The sequence below is a fragment of the Pistacia vera genome, unplaced genomic scaffold (genome assembly GCF_008641045.1).
Source record: "Pistacia vera cultivar Batoury unplaced genomic scaffold, PisVer_v2 Contig1340, whole genome shotgun sequence".
In the NCBI taxonomy this organism is placed as follows: domain Eukaryota; kingdom Viridiplantae; phylum Streptophyta; class Magnoliopsida; order Sapindales; family Anacardiaceae; genus Pistacia; species Pistacia vera.
Genome location: NW_022195403.1, coordinates 1 through 15127, shown reverse-complemented (window position 1 = coordinate 15127; position 15127 = coordinate 1). Strand labels below are relative to the sequence as shown.

At 33.6% G+C, this 15127-nt stretch overlaps 3 protein-coding genes across 4 annotated transcripts; 1 reads left to right on the top strand and 2 right to left on the bottom strand.

The window, feature by feature from the left end:
• Window positions 1-4536: 4536 nt before the first annotated feature.
• On the bottom strand, window positions 4537-4932 carry LOC116122454 (BURP domain protein USPL1-like). The gene has a single exon (XM_031408297.1). The coding sequence runs from the start codon at window positions 4930-4932 to the stop codon at window positions 4537-4539; it is 396 nt and encodes a 131-aa protein (XP_031264157.1).
• Window positions 4933-8189: 3257 nt separating this feature from the next.
• Window positions 8190-9659, bottom strand: LOC116122458 (BURP domain protein USPL1-like). Of its 2 annotated transcripts, XM_031408301.1 has the most exons (3): window positions 9590-9659; window positions 9338-9510; window positions 8190-9146 (listed from the first exon to the last, which is right to left on the bottom strand). In XM_031408301.1, exons 2-3 carry the CDS (start codon window positions 9395-9397, stop codon window positions 8325-8327), a joined length of 882 nt encoding a protein of 293 aa, XP_031264161.1. In that variant the 5' UTR covers window positions 9398-9510; window positions 9590-9659; the 3' UTR covers window positions 8190-8324. The 2 variants fall into 2 exon arrangements, with proteins under 2 accessions (XP_031264161.1, XP_031264160.1); XM_031408300.1 differs by having other exon boundaries at window positions 9338-9640.
• Window positions 9660-14469: 4810 nt separating this feature from the next.
• LOC116122461 lies at window positions 14470-15094 on the top strand. Its single transcript, XM_031408304.1, has 2 exons — window positions 14470-14605; window positions 14690-15094. The coding sequence occupies exons 1-2, from the start codon at window positions 14498-14500 to the stop codon at window positions 14939-14941; spliced, it is 360 nt and encodes a 119-aa protein (XP_031264164.1). The 5' UTR covers window positions 14470-14497; the 3' UTR covers window positions 14942-15094.
• Window positions 15095-15127: the final 33 nt, after the last annotated feature.

Sequence of the window (15127 nt, the reverse complement as noted above, 5' to 3'; positions counted from 1 at the left end):
TGGATATATATGTATATATAAACAGATTTTATAATTAGAGTATACCTATAGCCATAATATGTATGACATATATTATTATATAGTGATTCAAACAGTACCGGATAGCACGCCATTCTTCATTGATTTATTATTTATTACACATCAATCCATATAAAAATACGAAGCAAAAACCATCTAACCAACAATCGAAACCACAATTTAAAGTGTAAACCACCATTGAGTAACCGGATAGTAAAAAAATAAAGGCGGATCTAACATGATCTCCTAAGTTTGAGTCATTTTAATGGTAAATGAATAAAAAGAGAATCTAATATAGTTTTCTGAGTTTTGATGTTTTGAGTCCCTGCAGCCCCTATTAAGGGTGTTTATCAAAACTTTTACTTGGTCGATAGTTTCAAAGTTTCAGGAGATCAGTTAAGGTATACGTATACTGACTTGAATATTCTCGATCATAAAAAAAAATAAAAAAATGGCACACTAGATTTCCCGGTTTGAGGCCTAGCACCGAAAAGTTATAGGTCCATTATGTGGAATTGGGATCATTATTGAAAGCACAGTGTCAACTGAGCCCAGCTCTTTCGATTATGGTAATTGAATGGGCTTCAGCTTTATGGCAAAATCAAATCAATAATGGCCGAAAGTATACATCTTGTGGTGAGCATCATCCAAAGCAAATTCATGTTCAAACGACCCACTCTATAATATCATAAATGCTCAAGAGGCATTAATATTATGGTATTAATGACACGAAATTGTTAGGGGTTTTCTTTAATTAAAAGGGAGAACGACTTACACATACCCAAGATTTATCAAAATAACAAGTTGATACCCAAAAGGTTTTAAAACGATAAACAGGTACCTTCCGTCATGTTTTGTTAGTGATTTCGTTTGATAATAGTGAAAAAACTAAAATGCCCTTGAAAGTTTAATATGTTAGTTTTTTTATAAATTTAAAAATTTCTAAAAAACCCCCTAGGTTTGCTAATTTGACTAAAAACCCCAATATATAAAAATTTTGTAAAATAACAAAAACACCCGCGTCACCTACAGTGTCAGATTCTGGCCACCACCGCCGGGATCTGGCCGGAAAATTGTGTTACGACACAGACCCGTCGGATTGATGCGTACATGGATCTGGCCGGAAAAGGCCAGATCTACGTCTGGCCTTTTTCGGCCTCGACTGCCAGATTTGGTCTTTTCCGGCCATATCCTCCACGGATTTGGCCGAAAAATGCCAGATCAAAGTGTTACGACACAGATCCAAAGGTTCTCTGTCGTAACACAATTTTCCGACGAGATTTCGGCCTCGACGGCCAGATCTGACCGTTTTCGGCCAGATCAGCCACGGATCTTGCTAGAAAATGCCAGATCTACGCGTTACGACACAGATCTGATAGGTCTGTGTCGTAACGCAATTTTTTCGGCCAGATTCCGACGGTGGTGGCGGGAATCAGCACTGCGGGTGGCGGGGGTGTTTTTGTTATTTTATAAAATTTTTATATATTGGGGTATTTAGTCAAATTAGCAAACCTAGGGGGTTTTTTAGAAATTTTTAAATTTATAAAAAACTAAAATATTAAACTTTCAAGGGCATTTTAGTCTTTTCACTATTATCAAAAGAAAATCACTAACAGAACATGACGGAAGATACCTATTTGTCGTTTCAAAACCTTTTGGGTATCAACTTATCGTTTCAATAAACCTAGGGTATGCATAAGTCGTTCGGCCTAATTAAAATAATAAATTAAAGCTGTCCTTTTACCTTCACATTTCACTCTTCCCATAATTGTCCGATAAAAAAAAAAAAAATCTAGAATATAACTGTGATACTACCACTCTCTAGTGAAATTACAACACTTTCGGATATTTTTTCTCTCGCCCTATATGTTGAAATTAGATGTGATCGGTACTTCTCATGTATGCACTGCCTTGTGGTATCAATTATGAATTGCTACGTCAACAATACCACAATGATATCATAGACCTTGTCAATAAGAATATTTATATATATTTTACTCACTATGATGAAATAATAGTTGATTCCTTTGAATGAAAATTATAAAAATAATTGAATAAATAAAGTAATTAGAAGTAATCTCGTGGAAAATGTCCTTGTCTCAATTATGATGTACGAAGATTTATGTATTGATATGGGCCTATATTAGAGGCCCATTAGCATCATGAGATGAACCACTATGCTCCTATTTCATAAATTATGACAAAAGTTTTAGGTGAAATTATTTAATTATGTTATCATTTACCGTTAAAAAAAAAAACAGTTTTATTAAATTCCTAATATTAAAACAATTAAAAGTAATCTCGAGAAAATTGTCATTGTCTCAATTGTGATATATTAAGATTTATGTATTGATATGGGCCTACAGGCCCGTTAGCATCATGAGATGAGCCACACTACTCTTATTTCATGAGTTATGACAAAAGTTTTAGGTAAAAATATTTAAATATGTTTAATCATGTACCATTTAAAAAAAAAAAATGTTTTATTATATCTGTCCATAATTTAATGGTATGATTTTGACAAATCTAGAATTAAAATCATAATTTTTTTTTTTTTTTGGTCACTTTAGCGTGAAATGATATTTGATTCTTTGAATGAAAAAGTATAATAATCAAATATTAAAATAATTAGAAGTAATCTAGTGGAAAATGTTATTGTCTGGATCAAAATAAATGAACTTCTCTATACAATACGTTCTTTATTTATTTATTTATTTATTTTTTTAGATTTTTAAATTCTAATTGAATTATTTGTCTCAAAATTTTAATTTTTCTTTTTGTAAAAAAAAAAATAGCTCATCATTTTTTTTTTTTGTTTAGATTTTGTGTTCTACCTTATGCTTGCCATAATGCACAAGAAAAAAAAAAAATCACACAGACACACAAAAACTAATCAAGAGATCTCTTCCCTTGTGGTCGGATGACAAACCCTTTAATCACTAGAGTTAGCTATACCCAAGAGTCTTTTGTTCGAGTCTATGAGAGATATCTATCATAATTGTACAATTACTTTTGTTTATTGGGTTTGTAGGATGTTCTATGGCTCTGAGATTGTACAATTATCTTAGTCTGTTGGGTTTATAGGGTGTTCTATGAGCTCGGTTGACAATTATGCCCGGATACCTTAGCTATTAAAAACTAATCAAGAGATAAAAAAGATAAAATTTTATATTAACGTCTTATATTAACATAAATATATTTTTGCATCACTCCATAAGTATATATTTTCAATAGGTAATTTATAATTAAAACAAGGTAAGATTAATACAACTATAATTATACATATTATTCATATGTGAGTTTTCTAGAATTAAAATATAATGATATGACTAATTACTACGTACACAAACAAGAATACTAACTATAAGATAAAGCGAGCAACTCAAAGGTAACAAAACAAATTATCTGAACCAGTCCCCAGTGGTCGGGTGGGGTGATAGAGATCTTTGGATGTATTACTTAAGAAGTCTTAAGTTCGATTTCCCTCAGTTGCTAATAAGGATGATTACTGCGTTAACTTTAGGGTCTTGGAGATTAGTCGAGATGCGTGTAAACCCCTTAGTCACCAAAAAAAAGAAAAAAAGAAAAAAAACAAAATTATCTGTAGGGAAGAAATGACAAATAGGGGAACTTCTATTGTATATTTATCATATTATTGCGAGCAATGATATGAGATTACAAGAATTAATATGCATCTCCAATTTATTATTGTTCATTGATTTATTATTTTTTTAGTACACAAGCTCCGACATGTCGTATGCAGGCATATTCCACAACGTTAATTTATACTAGATAGAACACATGAAAACCACCTAGTCAATTAGCAAGCCAAATTAACCACAATATTCATGTAGAAAAACAGGAGCAATTTAAAAGTGGATAGCAGATGATGGAACCCAAACGAGATGATCAGCAGCAGAGACATAGCTAGGATTTTTATTAAGTGGGTTCAAAACATAAATAAAATATTAAGGCCATTTTTTTTATTAATATACATTTTTTGTGGGCCAATATGAATTTAAATAGAGTTAAAATTGTAAACATTATAAAATATAAAGTCTTTTTTTTTTTTTTTTTTTTAAAGTTTGAGTGGGTTCAGTTGAATCTATATATTATAGTGTGGCTATATCCCTGCTCAAGAGGTAGAAAGTAACATATTGGATTTCCTGGTTTCAGGCCGAGCAAACGAAATGCTACGATATCAGACTCTAAAGTAGATGTTTTCATGTGACAAATAGCAAGAGCTTTCACTCTATCTCCATTGTCAACACTGTTTTTTAAACCATTAGTTTGTTAGGGATCATCAATTGAAAATTGGTGTCAACAATTTAAGTCATAAAATTAAGTTAAAAGATCTCATCCCCATTTATAAATAGAGTACTTAGCGATTACAAGAACATTTATCTTCACATTAATTAATGATTCAAACACAGAATAGCATATGCCATTCTTTACAGCTGATTTATTATTTGGTACGCAATACAGCAAGGGAAACCACACTATAATAGGAGCAATTTATTACTGGGTAGTGGCAGATGATGGAACCCAAATGATATTATTTTTAGATAAAAAATGGCATATTGGATCTCCCGGTTTGAGGCCAAGTTTGCGTAATGCTGGGAAATTAGGGTCCCAAGTAGATGTTTCAAAGTGGCAAATAGCAAGACCTTCCACTCTATCTACATTTTCACCAACTAATGGAACCTTAAACAATTTGTTCTCATGTTCACTGTCTAGGCCATGGCAGAAAAACACTGCATACGGATACGACAAGAAGTGACATGCTACCATCACTTTTGGCACTGAAACTTCCATGGGAACTTGTGTGATTGTATAGTTCTGCTTACGGGTTAATGATTTTGTGAGATAAATTGTGGCTATAGCTCTAAAATCATCATCCGTCGTCCCCGACATGGTACGAGTAAAATCAAGCATGGATTCTAAGGAAGTAGCACAGAAAAGGAGCTCTTCTTCTGCGGAATCGAAGTTACAACGTCTTAGTGTCTCTTCAATGGTTTTGGCTTTTGGGAAGCCATGGGAGGCTTTGAAAGTTTGGAGAATGTTTGGGAGATGGTTTAATGAGAAAGAAATGAGATCAGCCTCTTCTCTAGGCAAGAACTGGAATGGAGTTTTGGTGGGGAAATTAATGAGGATTGATTTACCCAAATCTAGATCATTGATGCTGAAGAAGCCTGTGTGTTGAGTGCTTGTTGCATCCATCTGATGAGATGAGTGTCATGCATAGAGTTATGATGTCCATGAACCAGCATAATATTTTGCTCTTCATGATGATGTGTTGAAGATCTCCCTGGCTCCGTTAATGCCATGCTGCATTTAAACAAGCAAAGAGTGAAATCTGATTAGATAAAACTCTAAGCTTTCAATTTGTTAATATTTTAACATGATTTTTATATACGTAATTCTCAATATAAATAAATTATAACAAGTAATATTGAGAGATGTGAGCTACCATATCATCAAGAGCAAAAGATAAAAGCGGAGGATCGAATTGGAGATTTTTCCAGCAACCATCTTCTTCTTCTTCAATTATCTGAAGCTCAGCTCGTGAAGGATGTACATAAGAGTATCAGAACTCAGAAGGTCAGGCTTATAAAAGTCACAACATAAAAAGCAATATTTTTTTTCATGAGGTCCAAGTCCAACATAAGCAATGGATTGTCTCTTCAATTGATGAAGTAGCTTCATGTCTATTGATGTGGGGCAGTGGGGATAATATAATTAGTGTAGTCCAAAAATTTCAGGTCCATTGTTAAAGAATACTGTTCATGGAGCCCAGCTCTTTCGGTCATTGTGTTTAAATAGGGCCCCAAAATATAGAGTAAAAAAGGGCCAAATTTTTTTATAATTTTTTTAAATATATTACAAAAATAAAAATAGTATATAATTTCTTGGCCTAAGGGGCCTAAAAAAACAAAAAAGGCCAAAATTTAGTATAAACATTTTATATATATTCCCACCCAAAGTTTGACCAAAGAAAAAATTTGTGTCTCTAGTTTCATTTATTCTAATTTACACCCCTAAATTAACAAATTAAATTTCTTGTAACAATAAAAGGCTAAAATAGTTATTTACATGTCTCAAATTACTCACCTCTAATTCAATCCCAAAATTCGATATTTATATAAATCATTTCCACCCCTCTTTCGTTCCGAATGTTTGGAGTTGATTCCGATCGATTTTCTCACCAAAATCGGCCGGAATCATTATTTTATCATTTCTCAAGTATTTTCCCAACTTTGAGAGCTCTTGATTTGGCAAATTTTTTACGAATTTTGCAACCTAAATCTATTGTGCGTGACAACCATTTCCGACCTTTTTGGCATGTACCCGACGTTGTTGGCCTTCCCCGATACCACCATATTCCTCTACTCAGTCCTCTCACCCAAACCTCTATCATACCTCATCCATTTACTCTGCCAATCGCCAGCGACAGATACCTTTTAGGCCGTGACTTCTCAAGCTTTTTTTGGTCAATCCTGACATTGGAAATCACCCATTTCACCACCCATCGCTTCTTTAACATCTGCTCTTCAAAACCCCCTACCAACTTGACCCTGTTAGGCCGTCGGTCATCGTTCACCTCTCCCAGTGATTTTGCATCTCAAAAAGCAAGAAAAATAAATTTGAAATAATTTTTTTAATATATGTATATATTATTAGAAGACCCTAAAGTAACTCTTGTCTAAGGTCACAAATGTTTTGAGACAGCTCTCGCTTCAGCTTTGTGGCAAAATCAAATCAATAATGGTAGAAAGTGTACATCTTCTGGTGAGCAAGCATCATCCAAAGCAAATTTCATGTTCAAACAATCCACTCTATAATATCATAAATGCTCAAAAGGCATTATCGTAGTAATAACATGAAATTGTTTTGTATTTTTGAGGGATTTTCTTTAATTAAAATAATAAATTAAAGTTATCATTTTACCTTCGCATTTCGCTCTTTCTAGAATTATCTGATAAGAAAAAAATCTAGAATATAATTGTGGTATATTACTACTTTCCGGTGAAATTATAACACCTTTTGATCTTTTCTCTCCCCCTGTATGTTTAAATTAATTGTGATTGATACTTGCCATGTATACACTGTCTTGTGGTATCACATCAACAATACCACTCTCTAGTGAAACCCAGAAGGCATTATCGTAACAATAACATGAAATTATATGTTTAACTCATTAATTATAACTTTGATTGCTCGAATAATTTTGGTGTTTTTGGCAGTTTGCAGGAAACATTGATGGGAGAGAAAAGAGGTTGGTGAATATTGGAAGGAGGTGATGAAAGAACAGCCCATGCCTCAAGGCTCAAGTTATTCAAGACCACCTTCATAATCATGCAGGTGCAAGGAGAACAACAATACTGTTGTCATTTCTATTATAAATATAACGGAGCTAGTTAGCCTAAAGAAGAGAAGAAGGCTTTTGGCAATGTTGATAAGTCAAGGCGCTGTGATGATTTGGAAGCATCTCAAGGTAATTTTGGTAAGGATAATCAGATCGAGAAGGGTTCAAAAGAGCAAAGATTTCATGTGGGATTATCATTTTAATAATTTTTCTTGCTTGCCTTGGTCTGTACATTTATGTTGAATTAATTGCTTCTCGAGTATTTGAGAGTAGTGTTTTGATACTCGATCCGGCCGGTTGAACACGAGGCCTTCGCTAGGCGGGTCATCACTTTAAACTATTCACCCTAAACCCTAGAATTATGAAGGACGATTGGCAAACATACAATGATAATTATGTTAGAGCTTTGGGAGATGGAGTCCCGGTGAGTTCAAAGGTGGTGAAGGGAGTGATTTATGGTGAGTGAATTGACTAGAAAAGGCAAAAGTCATTTTGCCAAAATAGCAATTTATTGCCAGCGATTGGCAGAGCGAACGGGAGAGGATTAAGATGGGTTTTGGTCAGGAGGTTGAGGGGAGTGTTTTCATGGTGATGGGGAGTGTTGTTGTCATTGGAAACAAGCCCTATTTGGCCTGAATTGCTGATGTCGACATTCAGGGTGTTTTTGCAAGATTTCAAACTTGTAGAGACTTATTAATTTCCAAAGCTATTTTGGTTGAATTTCAAACCTTTGGATACTGGTTTGACCCACCAGTTGACCACTTTGTTGGGTTTCTCCTTGAGTTAATTATTAAAACAATGCCGAAGAGGTCTTTATTTAATTATATATGTTTGCAGTAGATACTAACTACTATCTGATGAAAACATTATATTACAGTGATAAGCATTTTCAGTAGACACAAACTACAGTACTACACACAGTAATTTTAAATTGGTTAAATTAAGCAGGGAAAGGGACCCAAACTAAATTATCTAAAGGAAAGAAATGGCAAACAGGAGAATCCCCAGGCTTGATTTTGAGCACACGAAATGACACATGATCGGCATCCCACAGCGAGGTGTCCATGTGACAAACGGCAACAGCTTCGACCTTCTCTCCATTTTCACCACCCAGTGATATCTGGAATAGCCTGTTTTTACTCTCTTGTCCATGGCAGTAGAAAACTGCATAAAGGTAAGGCAAAGAATGACATGCTATAAATTTTGGAGCAAAGATTTCTTGCGGCACTTCCAAGATTGTATAGTTCTGTAAAGGAGTTAGCTTTGTGAGAGATGAAGTGGTTAAAATTTTGAAGTTGGTATCCAATCCGAAGAAGCCACGTGCGGAATCGAGCATCGATTCCAGGGAGGTAGCACAGAACCTGGTCTCTCCTTTGATGGGTTCACGTTCACAATGTTCAAGTGTGTACTCCATGGCTTTGGCTTGCGGAGAGTCTTTGGAGAAGGAGAATAATTCAAGAAGATAAGGTAATTTTTGTGAAGAGAAAGGAATGGAATTGGCTTCTTCTCTGGATAGTAGATAAGATTTTGTAGAGTTTTTGTAGGAGAAGTATATGGGGAGTGATTTTCCAATCTTTAGATTATCTATGGTGAAAAAAATATGAACTGAAGGATCCATATGATCGACGTGGGATGTTTTTGCATGATGTCCGCCATTGATCCATTGATCGTGTCCATCGCTTGCTTCTGATAAAGGATCATATTTATTTCTATCATCTCCTTCCCCTTTTGTAACCCTCCTGGCGTTACTGTCTTGAGCACACTGGTAACATTAAAATCCATTAGCAACATGTAATAAACAAGAGATGAAATGCAGAAGTTTCAGAAAATTGGCGCTATTAAACAATCAAAAGCTTCAAAATTGCCTTCTATTTTTCGAAGTAACAGAGAAGGTTTCTCATGTTACATAGATATTACTAACATAAATGGTTTCATATAGGAGAAAGAAGTTACCATTAAAGCAGCAAGCAGAAGGCAAAGAGTGAAGCACCAGGAAGAAAAACCAGAACCCATCTCTGATAGATTTTCCTGAAACCTTTTTCGATAATCTCTTTCTTCTGCTTTTGAAACACTAAGTAACAAATATCAACTGGCCAATTAAGAACATGGTGATAATTAAGCATACCCTGCACTTAATCAAAAATTAAAAAAAATTAAAAAACGACAAATATTAATCAGACAGAATCTAGTGGGTTTGAAACGCACATCAGGAGATGGAACTAGGGGGCAGCTAGCTAGTACAGATTCAAGTCAATGGTTTTCATTTGGCCTTATTATTTGGTTTGTTCCAACTTCCAAGTACATTTTGGCTTTTAATTTAATTATCAAATAAACAAATCATTTCTGGCCTAACCTGAGTGGCACCTATTTTAGTCAAATGGTTAATAATTGAATATAAAAACGACCTAATCAGGTTCATTATCTTCATTTAATTAAATCTTAGTCAATTAATAAATATATATATTAAGCTTCACATGCAGTGAACGATTTTAAAAATATATATAAATTAAAGGTACGTCGTTAGTTGACCCTTGGCCCTTGGGATTGAAGGGCTGTATTTGTAAGTGCAATGGTGCAGTACTTTCCTAATCAGACACTTAAATAGAATAATGGTAATTAAAGAATGACACTAGCAATTGTTAATGTAATTAAAATCTTTGAATTCTTTATTGAAACGATAGAACATAATTTAGTATGTCATTCATCCTCAGCTTAGAGTCATCTGAAGTCTGTCGGACTAATTGGTCTTGTTTGTTTTGAGCATGTACGCCCTTGTTAGACGTCTGTTCCCATCTTCTTTCTTTGTTTGGAGCTTGTATACTCCCTTTTGGACGGTTGTTCCTATCATCTTGTCCAAAAAATTGGCATATTTGTTTTCGTCTTCTTTATACCTCTTCTATGGATAAACCTTTAGCTTTTTGTATAGTTTTTATTTTATTTTATAAAATTTACTTTTTAAAAAAAAAATAAAAAAAAGAAGATAAAACAAGATACACTGTTAAATTGGACTACGAACAGTGGTGGTGATGGGTGACAGAGTTTGAATATATTCATTGTCATGAAAAAACTCAACTAAGGAAGGCTTTGGAATTTTCAAATCTTCCAACAAAGCGTTGAAACTGGACATTATAATTCATCATTCATTACGACATTGGCAAATTTTCAATCGCAATCATCATCATAACCTGGATGAACTTTGTTTTTTTCCCCCCTTCTTATGGGGTTGACAATTTGAATGGACCTTAGTTGTAATTACATTATAAAGTTGTATGATGACTGTGATCATATATGTAGCAGTAACACCACAATGATGCCATCACCAGCAACATCTTTTTGGACCTAAATCACCCATCTTCATCATGCATAACACCAACCCAATTAAATTTTTAACCTTCATCATGCATAACACCAACCCAACTAAATTTTTAACTACTTTTTTTATGTTGAAACTTAGAGAAAAGAAAAAAGGTTCTCAAACCACAATACTAATGGTGATCCTTTCTTCCTCACTAAGGGTCACTGTTTTTTTTTTTTTAATTTGCATCCCCTCCCAACAACTAATGTACTAATGTATGGCTAAATTTACAAGTTTATATGTTAGCATTTGGTGGAGCTTTTAATCATATGAGAGATTGGTATTTCTTCAGGATTCTTTATCAAGTAAATCGAGACACCCCATTAATCGAATCAAATCTACAAGAATCTCTCGTGGGATTTTTGGATCGGAATCTGATTCATATGAAAGCTTATCCAAAGACTAAGTTGACGTTTTTTCTGCCGTGGATATCAAACTTAACAATTAACCTATATATATATATCATACATGAAATATATTGAATAAAATACACAAGAAGCTAGAAGTTTATTTGTGAAACGTTTCAATATCCATCAAGTTCGTTTAATTAAAATGCATGAACTTATGAAGTTGACTTTGGCAGACAAAGCCAATTTTGTGCCATGTTCATCAGAAGAAACGAAAATACACGGAACCTCAACTAAAATGAAAGATTAGACCTAAGAAAAACTATTAAAAACCAAAAATAAAACTATGCATGCATGAATCGAAAGAGAACACAACTGTACAACACAACTAGACAATATTTGTTTTGAAAAGTACAAGTATAAATATATTATATTATCATGCTGCACATTTTCAAGTTGACTTCTGCAGAAACAGCCAACCTCTTTGCCTTCTCTGGCCCTCCATGATCTAATCCGACTCTTGGAAATTTCAATTTGTCTCCTTCCTAATCTTTGTCTCTGAGTCTCTTGGCAACTCCACTATGTTTACTTTTTGCTGGTGTTTCCTTTTCTTTATTAGTCAGCTGATAATCAACAGGGGTATCAATCGTAGACCCTTCTGCAATATTACAAATTCTAATAGTATTATATTATTGATAATGTCTTCTTGAAGCACTTTGAGTTTGACTAATATAGTGAGTGATACTATGATAAATATAAATAAATGAATAATGTTAAAAGGTACGTGTAGGATAAGACTTCAATTAGTTAAGGTGGGAACAAAAAAAAAATGAATGGAGACAGCCAGACAGGCATGGCCACCGTTTTTCTCATGGCGATAATTAGATAGGCGTATTAATTAATTTTTGATAATGTAAAGGTCAACCTCTCATTATCGATGTTTTAATTAATATCTTTCACTGTTGTACATGTCTCAATGACTCATAGTCATCTTTTTTCTTTTGTGAAATTTATAGAGTAAACGACTTTTTCCCACCCAAGGTTTGCCTTAATGACATTTTCCCACCTAAAAAGTTTTAAAATACTATTAAAATTCTGTTACTATCCAAAGCTGGTTCTGACTAATTTAACAACAAAAATTCTCTCTGTCACCATAATTGAACTTCCGATCTCCTCTCTACAAAATCTCTCTCACTTCGACATTTGATTTCTTGTCAATTGTCGACTATTGCAAAGCTAGAGTTTTTCATTCTTAGCTAATTTCTAACTGATTCTGACGGCGAATATTCAATCGGTCCACCATTTAATCCACCAGTCTCTACTTTACAAGGTCCCTCTTACCTTGACTCCTGGTAACTTGCTGAATGCCAACTGAGAAAGTGAAATATATTTTAGATATTAATGAAATATAAACTTTGGATGGGAAGTGTCATTAAGGTAAACCTTGGGTGGGAAAAAGTCGTTTACTCAAATTTATAAATGAAGCTTAAATGGTTTCTAATATAATAAATATTCATAACATCCGAAGTTATATTTCTATTTAACCATTTAAAATTTGTTTTTATTTGGGAATTTTTTGTCTGCATAAACTTGTGGCAGCTAGCAAGGCTCTCTCGATCGGTTCAGCCACATAATAGTTTGTTTATTTATTTATTTTCCCTAGCATCTTCTGTCATTAGTCAACTTCATGCTCAATGATCCCCAGTTTGTTCTCTAGGATTTAATTAAATGGTGTCCGATAAGTGCTTGAAAATAAAATAAAACATAAATAACCAAAACCAAATGCGAGACTGACAAGATTTAGTTATGTATTATATATAACCAAATCTATAATACATAAATATTCAATTATGAATGAACACCATATTGGATGCTTGCCTCAGAATTCATTAAACTCGATCATTTGGTGTATGAGTTGTACTTTTGAGTTGTCTTTGCAGACGTAGCAGTTATTAGGTACAGATTATAGTACAATTTAATGGGAGATTATGATTCATGAGTGTTCAATGCAAGATGTAAGGTTTCTATTAATTGAGTTTAATATATATATGTATATTATCATGGAAAGACAAGAGATTAGATTATAGTCTAAAAGAAAATGATTGAAACGAATTAAATAACACATTTTATTACCAGGAAAAGGGTATACTTAACGGTTCTTAATTCGCTGTCATATAGAAATCAATATTCTATCCCAATTTTTAAGTATTCTATATCAGCGTTCAAGAAGCCATCATGGTTGTGTTTAAAGCTGTAAATATTATTATGTAATGTTCAGGTTTTGGGGTTCTAATTAACACCTTGGTTCAAGAAGCCATCATGGTTGTGTTTAAAGCTGTAAATATTATTATGTAATGTTCAGGTTATGGGGTTCTAATTAACACCTTGGTTCAAGAAGCCATCATGGTTGTGTTTAAAGCTGTAAATATTATTTATGTAATGTTCAGGTTTTGGGGTTCTAATTAACACCTTGGTTCAAGAAGCCATCATGGTTGTGTTTAAAGCTGTAAATAATATTATGTAATGTTCAGGTTATGGGGCTCTAATTAACACCTTTTCTGTTAAAAAATAGCATCAAAACACATACAGTAACAAAGTAGAAAAGTAAAGAGGATAACGATTCTTCCTGGTTCGTTCCCAATATAAGAACTACGTCAAACATTTAAGACAGAGAAAATTTTATTAAGTTTCAGAAATCTGCAATAATACAACAGTAGTGATGATAATTCACTCTCTCTCGATATTTTTTCACATTAGATTTTCACTATTACAATATGCATATAATAGTAAACGTAACTCTATTTAGGTTAACTCGATTCAAATCCAAATATTTGTCCGCGTAAGCTGATAATCTGGCAAGGGTATGAACCATATCTAACATTTTCAAAAGCTCATTATTATTGTTATATATTATCAACTTGCACAAACCTCTTTACTATAATGCTTTACCAGAATCATATACCTCTTCATTTTAATATGTTTAAAATTGAGATGTTGGGATCTGATGCTGACGGGTTCCATGTGAAATATGGTAAAACATAACTTAGGTACAGATCCACTCTTCAAAGTATCAAGAAAATAGTCAAATATTTTCAGTTTTTATCTGCACAAAACAAAAGCATTTGGTGTTAATTATTGTATAATATGTGCATTCTGAATTTTGTGAGTACTTTTTATCAGGTTTTAAACAGTAAATGAAAGTACCATCCTGATTTGTTAAAAGGCAACAAACCCTAGGATCCTTATCATGGGCCACCGGTCATGAGATCATCACCAGAAATTATTTATATATATAGCAAATTTTTATTTTATAATATGATAGTAATTAAATTAAATTAAATAATTAAACTTTAATAAACTTTCTTCTTGTCCATATACTCGGCCTATAAATGGCAAGAGTTAGAGTTTGAAATGCCTAACACAAAGGGTAGCCACCAAATCTTCAAGTACTGCAGCAAGCAAAACAACAAAGAGATGAAGTCCATCTTTGCTTTCTTAATTTTTTTCTCTCTTCTCTTGGTAAGCATTATTAAATATCAGCTTGGCTAATCTTTCAAGCTTTTTCCCTTAACTAATCTGCTTTTTTTGGAATTTCTGAAACAGATTGGTTGCAGCCCCAGTTATGCAAGGAAGGAACCTGGGGAATACTGGAAGAGCTTAATGAAAGAGCAGCCCATGCCGAAAGCGATCAAGGACCTTCTCCATCAGGATTCTGAAGCAAGGAAAATTGACCATTTCGCCAAGGATTTTGATGTGAATCCTAATGTAATAATATATCACAGCCATTCTGAGCCTAAGGAAGGGAAGCCAGAAGAGAAATCTTTGGTTACACATAACAATTCCAAGAAGGGCTGAAAGAGAGGATTTATATTATTTAAGTAAAGAGTAAATCATAGGCTACTGCTGTGAACTCAGAGATCGAACTCATGCTGTACGACATAAAGTAGTCTGTTTATTGTAATATTAATTAGCGTATTATTAAGTGATGTTTACTCTGTCGTTTTCAAATTTTTGCTAGGCTGCTTCGGGTTGTTTAGCCAC